Genomic DNA, 18,124 nt, shown 5'->3' on the forward strand with positions numbered 1-18,124 from the left:
TTCTTTCTGGACAGCAAAGGTTTCCTCCTGGCACACCTCCCATGTAGATCAAATTTGTGCAGCCTCTTTCTAATGGTAAACTCATGCACTTTGACATCAACAGTGGCAAGAGCTGTAGGTCCCGTGATGACATTCTGGGGTTCTTAGAGACTTCTTTCAGCATCTTGGTGTCTGCTCTCGGGCTGAACTTTCTGGGGCGGCCTGGCCTGAACAAGTTGGCAGTTGTTTGGAATCTTCTCCACTTGTAGATTATCTTCCGGACAGTCGAATGATTGATTTCAAATTGTTTGGAGATCTTTTTAAATCCCTTCCCAGACTCGTAGGCATCTATAACCTTCTTTCTGAAGGCCTCAGAGAGCTCTTTTGATCTAGGAATGGTGACGCCGCACACTTCAACAACAAAGAGCAAACCAAACTAAATGTCTGAGGTTTAAATAAGACAGGTTCCTCCAAGATCCTCTCTAACGATGTTCTAATCATTTGCACCTGAGCTGTTGTGCCTGATTCTAATTTTAGGTATTTGAAGTAGTGATAAATGTAAGGGTGTACTTACTTTTTCCACATGCGAAATTTGCATTTATGTTTATTTAAATTATACAATGAACTACAAAATGTAAATGTTTCATGATATTTGTTATATTATATCACCTTTATCTGTCAATATTGTTGAAATGAAGATCAAATAGCTGTATGTTGAAACATGTTGAAAAAGTCAAAACTTTACATGGGGTGTACTTACTTTTTCACGTGACTGTACGTGTGTGTGTGTGTGTGTGTGTGTGTGTGTGTGTGTGTGTGTGTGTGTGTGTGTGTGTGTGTGTGTGTGTGTAAAAATATGTGAAAGAACTGTAATTGAAGATATTACAGATAAACCTGCAAAAAGGTGCATATTTTTGTATATATCCTTTATAATTTAACTTAGCCCCCTGTGGTTGTCACGTGCCATATGATGAAATAACATATTACCCCACAGATGCAATTTTTGGAAGTAATTTAATGTATTTCCCATGGGTTATTTGCATTAAAATATGGTGGTCTTCTCATATTCTGACTCAGCATTTGATGAGAAAAGCTCAAATGGTAAAATTGTTATGCCCTGGACATGCGAACATATATACATACAAACAAACATACATACATACATACATACCTACATAATCCCTATTACTTCGCTCTGGAGTAGCTTTACAGCATATAGTTTTGTGCACATTTGATGGGGCGGATATTTTTTCCTGTGTCGTCCCTCCATCTGGAGGATATATCGACTCCATGATATATGGATTATGGGCATTTGTGATTTTTTTGGAAAACTTGTGACCATGGTATAGCCTGCAATTTCCTCTTTCTCAACCAAGATTATGTTTGTGGAAAATGAGATACTAATGCCCATTTCCACAAGAAAGAAAGAGAAAACAACATGAAAGAGATACTAATGCCCATTTTTGTAACCTTTTAGTTATATGCCCAATTAATAAATGGTACATTTCAAGATATTTTGTTGTTCTTTCTTTCAACGAGCTGTTTCTGCTTCAAAGCCTTCATAATTGCCATCAATGCAATGTTTTCTCTGCTAAGATGTTCAATCAAACGTGAACCACTTCCATACCAGTATCTACAGCAATATGTTAAAGCTTCATTTTTGTCACTTATTATAGAATCTCAGAGAAATTTTAAATGAAATTGTGAGTTCATAAACTTTTCTACTAAGATAAAATGCAATGCTTAGAAATACCAGGAGTCTCTAGATGTCCTTTGAATTTCATGAAAATTTAACCCATCTGTATAATGAGTCTGGCAGGAGTTCCTGACAGCTAAATTTAATGTTCCTTGCCTTCTGCTCTGAACATTACTCTGTCCGGTGTGCAAAATCATTGAACTCAGGAGGAATTCCACAAAGAGGGCTGTTTGCATTGCACTTTTTCTGGAGAAAGGGTCTGCACACCATGTGAATCAATACACATGGTGTTGTACTGGAGAGCACTTGTGAGATTTAAGCACTTTGTATGGCTAGGGGTGAGGAGCATGCAAATACACTGGTTCAACAAAAGGTCAACAGTACTGCCAACACTTTTAAAGTGCTTTTTGTGACCTTGGGCATGGAGCAACTTGGTACAGACAAATGGCCATGACATCGGATTGTAAAGTATTCAGAGGTTTGGGGAAGTATTGCAGCAGACATTAAGGGAAGTTGTCCAAGTTCAACAGCGTGAGCAGCTGCAAATCAAATGGTATTTAATTCAGTTTGAAGTGAGAAGCCAGACACTTCACTACCTTGTTTTTTAATTTTTCCTCATTGTGCAACAAAACTTCCAATTGGCTGCTGTCCTTTGACTGGAACTTTTATTTTAAGCCAAAAAAAAAAAAGAAGACCTTTGGATGAATACATTTGTGGTGAGGCAAAACGGTCAAAGTATAGGTGGAAAGCGCTGGTTAGGACAAGTAAGAAATTCATACAGGGTATATATTTGCCTAAATTATTACCCTTGCCAGAGGAGAGGGTATTGCATTTGAGTCCGTTTGTTTGTCTGTCTGTCCGCACAGAATAAATATGATTTTCTCTGCAACTGTTCGTCCGTTTGGCAGGAAATTTTCACCAGAGGTGCAACTCCACCTGAAAATTTTTTTATGATCATTGTAACGTCATAGGTCACGTGGTTCGGCCGCTATCTTGGAAAGACCGAAAAACTTTGCACCTCCATATCTCCGAAAGCACTGAATAGAAAAAAAATGAGACATGGCTCGTTGCAAAGAACTCCATGGGGAATAAAACATGTCAATGATGATGTCATAGGTACTTCCATTATGACGTCATAAATCGACAAGTACAAAACTTCATTTGATGAAGATGAAATTTCTTGACCATAATCTAGGATAAATTGTTGGAGAAAAAAAAAAAAAGATGACATAATCGGTCACGTGGTTCGGCCGCCATATTTGTTTTTCCACAAAAGCCTTTAAAGTTTAAAACCACTGAAAACACATCCTGGCAAGGGTCTGCTCTTTCTTGTTACAGATATGCTTCTTTTCTTCTGTTGGCCCTCTGTTAACAATCTATTTCCATTTGTTCTTTTTGTGAAATGGTCATTCATTTTGTACCCCTTTGTTGCATCATATAACATATAAATATGGCTTGCTATTTTAGCTTGGTCCCAAAATGATTGCTTTCATTATACCAGTTTTCATTTTTTTTTTTTTTTTTTTTTCTATCATATCATCTCTTTCTTCACTTTTCTATCAATGCAGCTCTCTTATTTAAGACTTGGCCTCAATGAGGACTATGGAGGCTGTGACTGGAGCCTTTAACATTTATATACATACACATATATATATATATATATATATATATATATATATATATATATATATATATATATATATACACAAAGAATTAAGTTAAGCACCCCTACACAACGAATTAAGGTAAGCACCCCCTAATATATATTCTTTGTGTATATGTATACATTGGCATATATTCTAAGGTATGTGAGATCAAATAATGAGTGGTATGACATTAGCAATTATCCATTGATGAAATGCAGATGAGTGCACTCGTAGGGTTGAGTAGTGATCCGATCACGTGGGTCCTACACACGTTATTGACGCAAAGATCGCTAGAGGTCTTCTCAGAACAATGACTGTACGTTAGAAAACATAAACGTCATCCACACTGTCCGTGATGGACCTATAGCTCCATACTTAAATTGAGGTGAAAATATGCCTAAAATTCCCAAAAAATTTCACCTTAAATTATTCAGAATAAAATATTGAAAACGGCATGATTGTTATGTTTTTATGTGACCATAATATCACTTCTCCAGAAAATATAGCAATATCATGGGTATATTACACTGTTTTGACGACAACAAACTTGTAATGTGCGAGGTTGTAAAAAAACGGGGGGGGGGGGGGTGCTTAACTTAATTCTTTGTGTATATATTAGGGTGGTCCAAATATTTGAAGATTGGATTTTCATTTCTCCACAAGCCTGCCCCCATTCCTATTGAAGAAAGTAGTTTGTGGTGAAAATTGAGCTTGATTGGACAATATTTAGAGGTTGCTCAAAATGTTGACAAATTTTAATGAATAATAAGATACAGAATTTTTAGCATCATACATCAATTCATAGATAATTATCTATTTTCAATTAATCAAATTATTTATTATTGTTGGCTTGCACTTGTCTTCAATGTTATGACCAAGAGATTGTGCAAAAGCACTGGCCACAAACATAGCACGCCGATCTGAGAGATTTACTCTGTCCAGAGTTGCCACTATTGCTGGAGTGACCACCTTGATGGGAGCCTTTTTCTTATGTTTGGCAGAAGATGGACTTTGGAGTTTGAATTCATTGTCCCCTGAATCGGAGCTTTCAATCTCAGACTCATCATCATCATCAACCACAGCCGATGTTGATGGAACAGATTGCATTGCTGTTAGTCTCAGCAGCATGTTTCTTCTTTCTTTTATCTTCATTCTCAAGCCTGATATGCTTTTTGTTCTCCTTCACTGCCAGAGTGTTGTCCACAGATCCCATACGTGAACTTGAGGGATCCTCACGCTGCATGATAAGGAATGCTTTGTCTTCTTCATTCGTCATTTTCTCAAGCGCATCATTTGGTGAGATATCGAAGAGGGATTGAAGATCATCTTTGAACATTTGCTCCTTCACTCTATAGTTTTCGAATGTCTTGGTTCTATTTTTCTTTACCAGTTTGTAGGCATCACTGGGACTGACACAATCTGTCAATTTCCCGACCGGGATCTCAGTCAACGGAGCATCTTCTCTTCTGGATTTGGTTATGACAAACTTCCCTGAAAATGTCTGCTGCTCTTCTTCTGCTCCAATCGGCTCATCTGATCATGTGCTTGTCAAAGTGGACATCTCTCTGACCATTCTCAGAGAGCCTCCTCAGCGTCGGCGAGTCTGGCATTTCACTCAGGCCAACTGGCACGGTCTTCAAGCAGCCATCAATCATCTGGACTGGTCTCCCATCTCTACCGCCTCTGACATCAACTCATCCTGGGAATTCTTTCAAAGTAAATTGCTCTCTCTCATGCACAGATTTATCCCATCTCGTCTTCAGTTGTCATACCCTTCCTCCCGTCCATGGTACACGGAATCTTGTGGTGAGGCTGTTGCCCTGAAACAACTTGCTTTCGTCTCCTGGAAAGCAAATCCAACGGAAGAAAATCTCATTTCCTTTCACAAAGCCCGAAACAAGTGTGTGTCCACCCTCAGGAGAGCCAGGAAACAATATCTCACCGTTCTCAAGACCGAACTCTCTTATCTGTCTCCCTCTTCCAAATCCTGGTGGCGTCTGGTCAAATCTGTTTCTGGTGTTTGTTCCCCCTCCATCCCCTCCCTCACCTCAAACGGCTTAACGGCTGACTCCGCACGTGAAAAAGCTGAATGCCTCAACTCTGTGTTTGCCTCTAAATCTTGTGTCCCAAACCCATCCCTCTCTGTACCCACCGTACCCAGTCGTACCCAGCTGCTCCTGGACTCTGTGTCCTTTCCTCCTGACAAGGTGGAAAAGTTTCTGTCAACCCTCGACTCTGATTCTGCAACTGGTCCTGACGGCATCAGCCCACGGGTCCAAAAATCATGTTCTTCCACTCTTTCACTCCCTCTTTCTGTTCTCTTCGCCCTCTCTTTTGCTCAAGGTCATCTGCCATCTGCTTGGAAATCAGCCAACATCACCGCTTTGCACAAAAAAGGTGCAAAAACAGATCCCAGCAACTACAGACCAATCAGCCTTCTCCCAATTATCAGCAAAGTCATGGAATCCATCATTGCTTCAGATATGAAATCTTTCCTCTTCTCCAACGGCTTGATCCCTGATCATCAATTTGGTTTCAGACCTGGTCACTCTACTCTGGACATGCTGCTTCTGCTTTCTCAACAATGGATGGAGGTCCTCAACGCCAAACAGGAAATTAGAGCTGTCTCCCTTGACATTTCACGTGCCTTCGATACGGTCTGGCACCCTGCTCTGCTCACCAAACTCTCCTCCTTTGGTATCCATGGAAATCTCCACGCATGGCTGGCGGACTTCCTCTCTGGTCATAGTCAACGTGTGGCCCTGAATGGGTTTCTCTCATCTCCTCTTCCTGTTCAGGCTGGAGTTCCCCAAGGTAGTGTTCTGGGCCCTGTGCTTTTTCTGGTCTTCATCAATGATCTCTCTGACTCTCTTGAAAATCCTGTCTATCTCTTTGCTGACGACTCTACTCTCTGTCGCTCCATTCCTCATCCCTCAGATCGGCAGTCTGCAGCCTCCTCACTCTCTGCAGACCTGGACAAAATCACAGACTGGGCAAACAAATGGAACATGTCTTTCAATCCTGATAAATCTCACACTCTTACGATGTCTCTCCGAAAAGACCAAGTGGAAAACCCTCCCATCCACTTTCTGAATAATCCTCTCCAAGAAGTTCTGTCACTCAAGCTTTTGGGTCTCACTATTTGCCATGATCTTTCCTGGGAAAACCACATTTCAAATCTGGCCTCCAAAGCCAGTCGCCGACTGGGCATCCTCCGTCGTGCGAAGTCCTTCCTTGGCACACCTGAGCTCCTCACCACATACAAGGCTTTCATCCGCAGCTCTATGGAATACTGCTCTCCCCTCTGGTCTGGTGCTCCTGCCTCACACCTAGCCCGTCTTCACGCTGTTGAAACCAAAGCGTTCAGAATCATTGGAATCTCCCGCGATGAAGCGAACTCCAAGGGCCTTTCACTCACTCACCGCAGGCAGGTTGGTGGTCTTTCCGTCTTCTACCGACTCCTCTCTGGCCTTGCCCCCCCAGCCCTCTCTGGGCTCTGTCCCCCAAATATTCCTACAGGTCGCACAAGATCTGCCTGCAACCCTCTTATGGTTAAACTGCCAAAATCAAGACTTTCTGCTCACCTTCACTCCTTCATTCCTCTTTTCTCCCGCCTCTGGAACAAACTCCCTCACTCTCTTCAATCCCACTCCACCCTCCAGGTCTTTAAAACAGCTGTTCACCACCATCTCTTATCCTCCCCCATCCAAAACCTTGATCTTTTCTACCCCCGCTAATTTCGGTCCCCTTGTGTTTTATACCTCTCCCCCCCCCCCTAACCCCCTCCCCTTCCCACGCCTCCTGCCTCCAAGCCCTATCCCTCCCACACTTCTCCCTGTTCTCAAATGTTGTGGTTGTGTGCTGCCCCTTCTCTCCCCATCTTGTCTTCCGCTCCCTCTTTTTGTATATTTTGTTTGTCTGGTTGATTTGTTTGTGAAATAAATGTTAGCTCTTTCACGAGCCTCGATTCAGTATACAAAAAAAAAATAAAAAAAAATAAAAAAAAATAAAAATAAATAAATCATATAACTTCAAAAGTTTGCGCTCACAGGAATCTACTCTTTGCACTGGAATTTGTGCTTTCTCCCATTATAGACACACATATGCACACACAGCAGCACAGTATAGACACACATACTATACAGACAGTATAGTATGCACACACAGCTTGTACACTAAGTTTGGCACTTTCACGAACTGTATGGTGTTCTTGTATGTGATGGTACACCATTTTCTGCAATGTGTGTCCTTTGGTTCGTAGTCCCCCACATATTATTTCCTTTTCAGACTTGCCCAGCAACCAAACTGTGGAAGAGCTGCCAAGGTTTGGACAGGAATCGCTTGCCATGCAGTGACAATAGCCTGCTGCAATTCACGCACAGACGTCGGCTGCTGGTCCAAGTGGTCGATTTGACGCGTTAATTCTGCCCACAAGTTCTCTATCGGATTCATATCCAGGGACATGGCAGGCCACTCCATATGCTCTACACCACGGTCAGCAAGAAAGTGTTGGATCATGCGAGCACGATGAGGCCGTGCATTGTCATCTTGGAAGACAAAGCTTCCTCGAAAGGCTGCACGAGCAAATGGAAGCAATGTTTCTTCCAGAATGACCCTGTACTTTAACTGGTTCAGGTTTCCATTCAGAACAACCAGGTCAGTTTTGCCCCCTGCATGAAAAGCAGCCCAAACGGTCACCCCACCACCTCCAGCTTGGACTCTTGGCACTATACAATCTTCGTTGTGGGCTTCATGCACTTGTCTGCGCACTCGGACGCGGCCATCTTGACGATAGACCAGAAATCTAGACTCGTCACTGAAGGTCACGTGATTGCAGTGTCCTGGCTGCCATTGACGGTGCTCTCTGACCCACTGCAATCGGCGCTGGCTGTGTTGTCTGGTCAGGCGTGGCTTTCTCAGGGGACGCCTGGCACGATAGCCTGCTTGAACCAGTCGTTGGTTGACTAGCCTTCTGGATACAGGCACATTTGTCAGTTGCTGCCACTCAGCCCTAAGCCGATTAGCTGACTTGGTACGGCCATTGCAGACTAACTGGTGATCATCTCTCCTTGTGGTTCTGCGTGGACGTCCTGGCCTCGGTATTGGAGTAGGGACACCCCTCTGAGCATTTCGTTTCAGGATCTTTGACACCTGACCTTGAGTGATGCCATACTGCCGAGCAATAGCACGCTGTTTCATGCCAGAATTTCGTAAAGCCACCACTCCATGACAAACAGCATTGTCAAGTTGACGGACCATCTCCAGAGGAAGCGGCAATAACTTTTGTAGACATGCAGCAGTTGTTTTCCACTAATACAAAACCAACAACCCTTATATACCCGATTGTGAAGCCAATCGTCAAATGTACCTGTCCTTACATTTTGTCACGCCACCTGTGATATAATCCTGTTATTGACTTCTTGCTGCGAAAGACATTCAGTGACATGGTTCTTTCAACCAAGACATCACCGAAGGGTAAAATAAACCCACCAGATTGATATACTGAGTTCAGAAAGTTAAACCCAAGTCAAGAACCCAAGTTCACCCAAGTTCTTCCCAAGTAAACCCAAGTTCACCCAAGAAAGTAAACCCAAGTTCAGAAAGTATTTGGTTTCAGACCAGGTCACTCTACTCTGGACATGCTGCTTCTGCTGTCTCAACAATGGATGGAGGTCCTCAATGCCAAACAGGAAATTAGAGCTGTCTCCCTCGACATATCACGTGCCTTCGACACGGTCTGGCACCCCGCTCTGCTCACCAAACTCTCCTCCTTTGGTATCCATGGAAATCTCCACGTATGGCTGGCGGACATCCTCTCTAGTCGTCGTCAACGTGTGGCCCTGAATGGGTTTCTCTCATCTCCTCTTCCTGTTCAGGCTGGAGTTCCCCAAGGCAGTGTTCTGGGCCCCGTGCTTTTTCTGGTCTTCATCAATGATCTCTCTGACTCTCTTGAAAATCCTCTCTATCTCTTTGCTGATGACTCCACTCTCTGCCGCTCCATTCCTCTTCCCTCAGATCGGCAGTCTGCAGCCTCCTCACTCTCTGAAGACTTGGACAAAATCACAGACTGGTCAAACAAGTGGAACATGTCTTTCAATCCTGACAAATCTCACACTCTTACTATGTCTCTCCGAAAAGATCGACTGGACAACCCTCCCATCTACTTTCTCAACAATCCTCTCCAAGAAGTTCTGTCGCTCAAGCTTTTGGGTCTCACTATCTGCGATGATCTTTCTTGGGAAAACCACATTTCCAAGCTGGCCTCCAAAGCCAGTCGCCGACTGGGCATCCTCCGTCGTGCGAAGTCCTTCCTCGGCACACCTGAGCTCCTCACCACATACAAGGCTTTCATCCGCAGCTCAATGGAATACTGTTCTCCCCTATGGGCCGGTGCTCCTGACTCACACCTAGCTCGGCTTCACGCTGTTGAAACCAAAGCTTTCAGAATTATTGGAATCTCCCGCGATGAAGCTATCTCTGAGGGCCTTTCACTCACTCACCGCAGGCAGGTAGGTGGTCTTTCTGTCTTCTACCGACTCCTCTCTGGCCTTGCACCCCCAGCTCTCTCTGTGCTCTGTCCCCCAAATATTCCTACAGGTCGCACAAGATCTGCCAGCAACCCTCTGATGGTTAAACTGCCGAAATCTCGGCTCTCTGCTCACCTTCACTCTTTCATTCCTCTTTTCTCCCGCCTCTGGAACAAACTCCCTCACTCCCTTCAATCCCACTCCTCCCTCCAGGTCTTTAAAACAACTGTTCACCACCATCTCTTATCTTCCCCCATCCAAAACCTTGATCTTTTCTACACCCGCTAATTCACCCCAGATCCACCTTGTTTGAAATTCCAACTTCTTTCCTGGAAGTCCTGGCAGTGTCCATATGTTTTATACCTCTCTCACCGCCCCCTTCCCATGCCCCCCCCCCCCCCCCCAAAGCCCTCGCCCTCTCTCAGATCTCTCGATGTCTCCATGTCTCTCGGTCCCTGCTCTCAAATGTTGTGTTTGTGTCCTTCCCCCTCTCTCCCCATCTTGTCTACCGCTCCCGATGTTATATGTTTTATGTGTCGGTTTGTCTTTTTGTGTGATTAATGTTCGCTCTTTCACGAGCCTCGATCTTGTATACAAAAAAAAAAAAGAAAAAAAAAAAGAAGAAAATCCCATATGAAATGCCAAGTCTGTGTATATATATACACACACACAATCACTGTATGTATATATTTTTATAGCTGTGTTTTGGTCAAGTTTATTTTGAGTACTGTACAAAGCGGATGCATTGCATTTTGGGATGCCTTTTCGTTCTATTTTCGATGTGCCAGAAAGTCATGCAGTGAAAATCTCGTGCCATGATGCAGTGGCACAATGTCTGCAATTTCTTTATTATGGGTGGAGTGGAGGCTCGTATATATTACTTGCATGTTTTATTGGATGTTGCTCACCTATTTTCAGCACTGCTCATTCATCAAAAGCTTAGTGAGGTTAAACATAGGAATTGGATAATACATGCACAATCTCTTCAAAAGAAAAAAGCTGCATCATGCTCATTTCCACACTACCAATTGTGGACCTAATTTTCTTATCCTCTTCATCCCTCTATTTTTTCCAATGCCAAAAGAAAAATGTACTGCTCACATCTCTTGTCACATTCTGGCTCTTCATAATGCTTTATATTTGTAGCTTGTCATGCCCATAAGTGTCATATATGACCTCATTTTAAAAACTTAATTTGTCATACAAAATTCAGGACTTGTATTTAGTCGGAGCTACAGCCATTGAAGACCGGTTGCAGAGTGATGTGCCAGAAACCATTGCCACATTGCGCAAAGCTGACATTGTGATCTGGGTGCTGACTGGTGACAAACAAGAGACTGCCATCAACATCGGTAATGCAGCAGTTTTTGTAGCCTTTCCTTTCACCTTCTCGCCCAAACTTTCAGCTGTTTTGTGTTTCTTTGAATGCCCACATTCACTTTTCAGTAAAAAAAAAATAGTTAATAAAAAATTGTGATGCCAGTGGCTTGCGAGTAATGTGCTTTTGCTTCCATATGTGACTTGAGATGATGGTTGTGACCTTTAAAGACATGCACGTGCCTTTTTTTTAGGGTATGCGTCCAAACTACTGACACAAAGCATGACCGTGCTGATTGCAAATGAGGAATCTCTGGATGTAAGTTTTTGCTGAAGCCTTTGTAAGCTCATCTCAATATTACCTATCTCAGTGATGGTGTTTCTGTATTTTATTTGGAATGGAAATGTTCCTGTTGTTGATGGGTATTACCAAAAAAATTCCCTTTGCAAGATTGAGGCTCATGAAAGAGTGAAGAAACTGCCAGTGGGGCAGCAGTTGGGAATAATAAGCAAGGGAATGAATGAACAGTAAAAATGGAGAGAGGGGAAGAGAGGAAACACAGCAACCTGCAAGTAAGAGGGTTGGTTTGGGATGAAGGGTTCATGGGAAATAAAAATTGAAGGCAATGATGGAGAATGACATGTGAAGGTTGTGTACAACCTGCTTGAAGTCCTGGAAGGAAGAAAGGAATAGAGCAGCCTCAGGAAGGCAGTTCACAGACGAGAGGAACAAGCAACAAGAAAGTGGAAGTTGTTCGTCACTGGATTTCAAAGTAAAACCAGGAAAGGTTTCCTGGAAGAATGTGTGCATCTTAGAGTTTCCAGGAAGGGTTGGAGGGATGATGGAGCAGAGGGAAAAACACCTGAGAAGAGGCAATAAAAGACAGAGATACCACTGACCTTTGAGTGTTATAAAATACAACAGCGATCTGACAGCAATAGCCATTGTGCTTGGGCCTAATCGTGAGATGTAACTTATGTTGAGAGTTTAGATTTCATAGAATCCAGACGAAACACATATGATGCTGGAGTACCACCACATGGGGAGAGCGGTACTCCAATTGGTTTTACTTCCTCTTTCCTTTTTTCTTCTTTCTTCCTCTGCTTGGTTGATGTGTAATGTCTATGATTTGGTTTTTAATCCCAATTGTGCTCTTGATAGTGAGTTCTAATTTTAGGTAAAGCGTTGCACAAGTAACTTTGTGTTTCAGGCAACAAGAAACACATTGTTCCAGCACTGCAACATGCTGGGGGACAATTTACGCACTGAGCATGATCTTGCCCTGATAGTGAACGGAAAGACCCTGAAGTATGCTCTCTCATTTGAACTGCGGCAGTCTTTCCTCGATTTGGCTCTCTCGTGCAAGTCTGTCATCTGCTGCAGGTTTGCTGCGTTTTATGATATTATGTTAGGTTCAATCTACAATATTATCTGAAGTTTTCAGACTTGCCAGACATTTGCCAATTAGCATGTTTCTACCTATTTTTGGCTTTCAAGATTGAACATTATAAAGTGAGATAATCAGGATTTTAATTTATTTTCCTGCTGGCACCACCATTATCACAATCAAGGTTGTTTTGGAGTTTTCATAAGTATGATCCATTCAAGAAAAAGTTCAAGTACGTTCAGCACTGTACTGGGGGAGAATTTTCAAAATTTAATAAAAAAATTATTTAAATTTTTTTTTTGGTCTGCTCGCATAATTAGTTCATGATTTCCTTGACTTTTCCTTGACATCTCATCTCGATTTTCGAGGAAATTAACAGATAGAATGGGTTGTGATGTCCGGATGTCTGTCCGTTAACCTTTTGCTTCTTTTGCTACTCCTCCCTTATCACCCGGTTGTTTTTTCTGAAACCTGACATACAAGACAGTAGCCTGCACAATTTATTTTTCGATTTTGTGTTATGGGTCTCCCAGGGAGTGGGGCGTGGGGTTGGGAGTGGTATCCCCCAAACTTTGGATCCCTACTAGTCCCTTATTTACCAACAGATTTTTCCGAAACCTGATAAGGCCCTTCTACTTGATGACCCACACAATCACCCAGGCTTTGATTTTCCGATTTCGGATTATGGAAGTTCCCAGTGGAGTGGGGAGCTACCCCCTGAAACTTCTGATCCCTAGGTGTCCCTTATTTGCCAATCGATTGCTCTGAAACCTGATACAGCCCTTCTACTCTGGTCTGCAGGATCACTCTGTCTTAGATTTTTCTATTTCGGATCAGGGGGTCTCCCAGGGAATCAGGGGCTTCACATGGGGGTTTCCCCAAATCAGCAAAGGTCTGAACTGCAACTTCAAGAGATGACAGTCAGCCCACTCGGACTATTTTCTTTTCTCACTTTCCATCAGTATTCCTTTGATTACCATCTACTCACAACTTGGTTGTAGTTATAATTATTTATTATGCCTCCGTTGACAAAGTCGCCGGATGCATTGTTTTCAGGTTGTCCATCCGGCTGTCCGTCCGTCCGTCCGTCCGTGATAGGTTTTTGTTTTTTCTGCGATAACTTGAGAATGGCCGAAGGGATCTTAGTCAAACTTGGTGCAGGTATGTATAATGAGGTAAAGATGAACTGATTATATTTTGGGGTCACGGGGTCAAAGGCCAAAGGTCAGAGGTCATGTAAGGTAAAAATCCTGTTACTGCGATAACTTGTGAACCAGTGATGGGATTATTACCAAATTTGGTACACTTATGTAGAATGATGTAAAGATGAACTGATTATATTTTGGGGGTCAAGAGGTCAAAGGTCAAAGTCTGTAATATGTCGATAACTTGAGAATAGCTGAAGTGATTTAATTCAAACTTGGTACAGGTATGTATAATGATGTAAAGATTAACTTATTGGACTTTGGAGTCAAAGGTCAAAGTCTGTTATCGGTCTATAACTGGAGAACGGCTGAAGTGGTCTAATTCAAACTTGATACACATGTATAATGATGCAAAGATTAACTGATTACATTTTGGGGTCAAGAGGTCAAAGGTCAAAGTCTGTAATAGGTCTATAACTTGAGAACAGCTGAAGTGGTCTAATTCAAACTTGATACACATGTATAATGATACAAAGATTAACTGATTACATTTTGGGGTCAAGAGGTCAAAGGTCAAAGTCTGTAATAGGTCTATAACTTGAGAACAGCTGAAGTGGTCTAATTCAAACTTTGTACAGATATGTATAATGATGTAAAGATTAACTGATTCGTTTTTGGGCTCCAGAGGTCAAAGGTCAGAGGTCATGTCAGGTAGAAATGTGATAACTTGTGAACAGCTAAAGGGATTTAAATTAAAACTTGGTACAGGTATGTATAATGATGTAAACATGAACTGTTTAAATTTTGGGGTCAAGAGGTCAAAGGTGAGAGGTCATGTCAGGTAAAAATGTGATAACTTGAGAACAGCTGTCTGGATTTAAAGAAAACATTATAAAAAGTGTTGTAATGATGTAATAATGTGGGCGGAGGCATATCCGTCAATGTCATGATGTCGAAGTGTGTCATTCTAGTTATTATTAAATCAGTCGCCCTCAAACGAAAAACCATAAACCATGCTGGAAAACAGTCATTTGAAATAATTTCTATTTGTGATAATTAACTTTGACTGTTAGGGGGGAAATGGTTTTTTTTTTTTGTGTGTTCCTGTAATTTCATGCGTTTACATTCATCCTGATAGGTTGGTACATGGTTAGCACACTTGTATTTGAGCTGCCTAGTCTGTGTTTGATTCTCAGCATCACTATAAACTGTCAGACGTGCTTCATCAGCAAGGTGTCGCATCAAAAGGGAGTGACTTCCCTTGGATGGACCTTGACCTGGGGTAATGTCTGCCATTGTTTGCTGGTGGATGTTAAAGATCTCAAGGTGTTTTTTTAATGATGAGTAGTTGACTTATCATTGGTCCTTCGGCCAAGTTTCAAACTCCTATTCTGACTTCCACTGGAAGGGCAATGGACATTCCTAGCCTTGATAATGATTTCAGCAGCACCACCACCCTGGATAGGGTAGGGTACATTATAATGATGATTCAACTCGTGTTCAAGTCAGGTACTAATCTTTGATCATAATTTGACATGTGCAGGTGTACGAGCTCTAGATTATCTTTGTGGCTTTTGATCATGTTTGCACCAATCCATTGCCTGTTTCTGTCCTTGACTGAAAGGATTTAGTCATCAGCAATATCACACAGAGCTTTTTCTCTCAGGAGTGATTGTTATGGACGAGTCAAAATTTTATATGAAATATTACGAGTTCTAAAGATAAATGTTGGGAATATGCCATCAACTGTGACCTTTCTTCCTACATTGTTCAACAAATCACAGAGTTTGCAAAAGATAGGGCTGGCTTTTAGAAGCACAACGGCTATTCATGGTGTTTTGATTTGTTGTTGGAGTCCAGGAAATTCATCCACCTCAATATCAGCAGAAGCAGCCCTTTTCATGCTGGGTGACCAAGACCAAAAAAAAGATGCATTGTTTGAGCAGAATACAGAGTGGGAATGGGGATGAATGAGTTCACTACACTTTTATTGTACTCACCGATTTACGTCCAGGTATAAGCTCATAACAAGAGATAAGTAAGAATAAGAATATATACACCAGAAACAGCATCCTTAGAGTTCTGTCATAATCTATATAATGAGAGATGTTTGTCTGTTGCCAGTTTTCACAGCGATGGGCAAACGGGTCTTCGTCAAAGTTTGAGGTTCATCAGTGAGTACTGGGAAATTTTTCTTTGGCAAAATAAAACAAAAAAAAAAATTGCAAATTTTGAAAAAGAAAAAGTTGAACCTTTTTGCATTTTTTTTACCGCTCTATTGTGCCTAAACTTTTCTAGCTATGTGAAAGGTAATATTAAATGATCCCTGACCCCATTCATTAGTGGGTGGGTGCAGGGAAGTGTTAGGCCCCCACAAAAAAAGAAAATTAAATTGGATTTCTTCAAAATGTCAACAAGATTATAACATCATCGGGCAATATGGATAGTGGATACCCCTGCAAGTCTTCTATAAACTGTAACCAAGGTGGATTCTCCCCACCCTCTTGCCACCCCCCCCCCGCCCCCCCCCCTTCGTGTGCTGTAAATGTCAGAGTATTCTCAGAAAATGGCAGTTTTTTTTGGCATGTTTGGATTGCTCAGTCCACAGATCTAGCACAGCACAACACAACCATTCTTTTCACAACTCGAGTTGTATTTAAAACATAAAAGGCTTGGCGTACGACATAAAAACGTCGAAGAGTATAATAAAGATCAGATAGTCTGCCTACTTTGAGGGTGGTGGATTTGATTTTTACCTTGGATAATTTTGCCGCAATTTGATAGGATTTGACAAGTAAAATGTGTGTGGTGGAGCAGTCATTTATCTTCATGAATATGTCATGAGTACAGTACATGCCAAATACCTCCAGTGACATTGGAATCTTGACGGGTGGGGAAGGCAATTAATGGTGTGAAATGTTCGTCTCGCACCATTTGAAGTTACTGGATAGGGCTTGCTAATTAACAACTGTAGCTTTGGTTGCTGAGGTGTTAAATTTTGCGCCATCCCAACAACGATGGGCCTGCTTTTCCCGGAGAGATTTGTGGCTTCCCGAATGTGGAGAAAGAGAAATCCAATGTGACAGGTTGGGCCTCTTTCTTTTGGCCCAGTGGATGACAGTCATGTTTTGTTTTACTCCCACGGTTGCTTTTGTCAATGGCCATTATGCCTTGTTGAGGTTTTAGAAGAGCGGTTGCATTGTGCATTTTGGGGGCGAAAGCACGTCAGCATAGTTTGATTGCGATTTGTTTATACAGGTGTGTGCTCCATGTGCTGTTCTGGACTTTGATTGTTGGCTGGGAATTTATGTTGCATGGGGAGGAAGAGAACACTGGATTGTGGACAGCAGGAAGGAGGATTGAGAGTTCAGAATTTTTTGGGGGAACATTGCCATTAAAGTCGGTATCTGGGTAATCTTGCTAGTATGTTAATAGGCTATGAAACACAGTTAGTTTGATCAATTGCTTCGCGAGGTGCGTAGTTTCTTTAAAATCATTGGGACAAGCAATGCTATTCAAACATGGGCCACCTGGCAGTCTAATCACTGCTCCACAACCAGAATAAATGGGTATAAATACCAAATGCCATGAAATAGAGTCCCTTTTTTATTCCAATGAAGTAGCTCTTTGAGCTAGAGTTCCGCTTGTCTTGACATCCTTGTTCCCATGGAGTGTAGTCTGTGACAACGAACAGATGCACTGACGGCAGACACGTTTGTGGCTTTGGATCAAGCACGGCTGCCAGGAGAAATGGAATTCCAACTGAGACGTTGAAACGAAGGAGGACAGATGGCAGGACACCCAGGATTTGTCGATGCAACTGGTGCAAGATAATCTGCAGCTCCTCCTTGGGAATTGAACGGATGTGCTTGCTTGTACTTCCAATCAGCAAAAAGAGTTTTATGTTTTATCTGTATGAGCAAGTTAGTACATCATCAGAATTTTGTTTGATGTCTATATTTTTATAGTGTTGCTGTCTGGGATACATGCCGATTGATTAACTTTTTCTATCGGTGGTTCCTCTCTATGGTTGAAGCTCATGCAGGAACTTGTCTCATTTCACTTCTGGTATAACTTATAGATCTGTGGAGCGGCAATCCGTGAGGGAAGGCGTAGGAGGAGTAGAAGGAATTTTAAAATGGCAAAAGATAACACACACACATATATGTATGTATGTATATATATATATATATATATATATATATAAATATATATATATATATATATATATATATATATGTATGTATGTATATATACATATACTGTATATATACATACATACATACATACATATATATATATATATATATATATATATATATGTATATATATATATATATATATGTATATATATATATATAATTATATATATATATATATATATATATATATATATATATATATATATATATATATATATATATAC

At 41.7% G+C, this 18,124-nt stretch overlaps 1 protein-coding gene across 1 annotated transcript in view; it reads left to right on the top strand.

The window, feature by feature from the left end:
- Positions 1–18,124, top strand: part of ATP8A1 (ATPase phospholipid transporting 8A1) — a 541,081-nt gene that overhangs the window by 246,916 nt on the left and 276,041 nt on the right. Inside the window, exons 24-26 of the mRNA XM_078776729.1 lie at positions 11,062–11,200; positions 11,420–11,484; positions 12,377–12,549. Coding sequence (XP_078632855.1) covers positions 11,062–11,200; positions 11,420–11,484; positions 12,377–12,549 — 377 coding nt within the window. The remainder of the gene's footprint in view (positions 1–11,061; positions 11,201–11,419; positions 11,485–12,376; positions 12,550–18,124) is intronic.

Source organism: Myxine glutinosa, chromosome 4 (genome assembly GCF_964187855.1).
Source record: "Myxine glutinosa chromosome 4, kmMyxGlut1.1, whole genome shotgun sequence".
NCBI classification, from domain to species: domain Eukaryota; kingdom Metazoa; phylum Chordata; class Myxini; order Myxiniformes; family Myxinidae; genus Myxine; species Myxine glutinosa.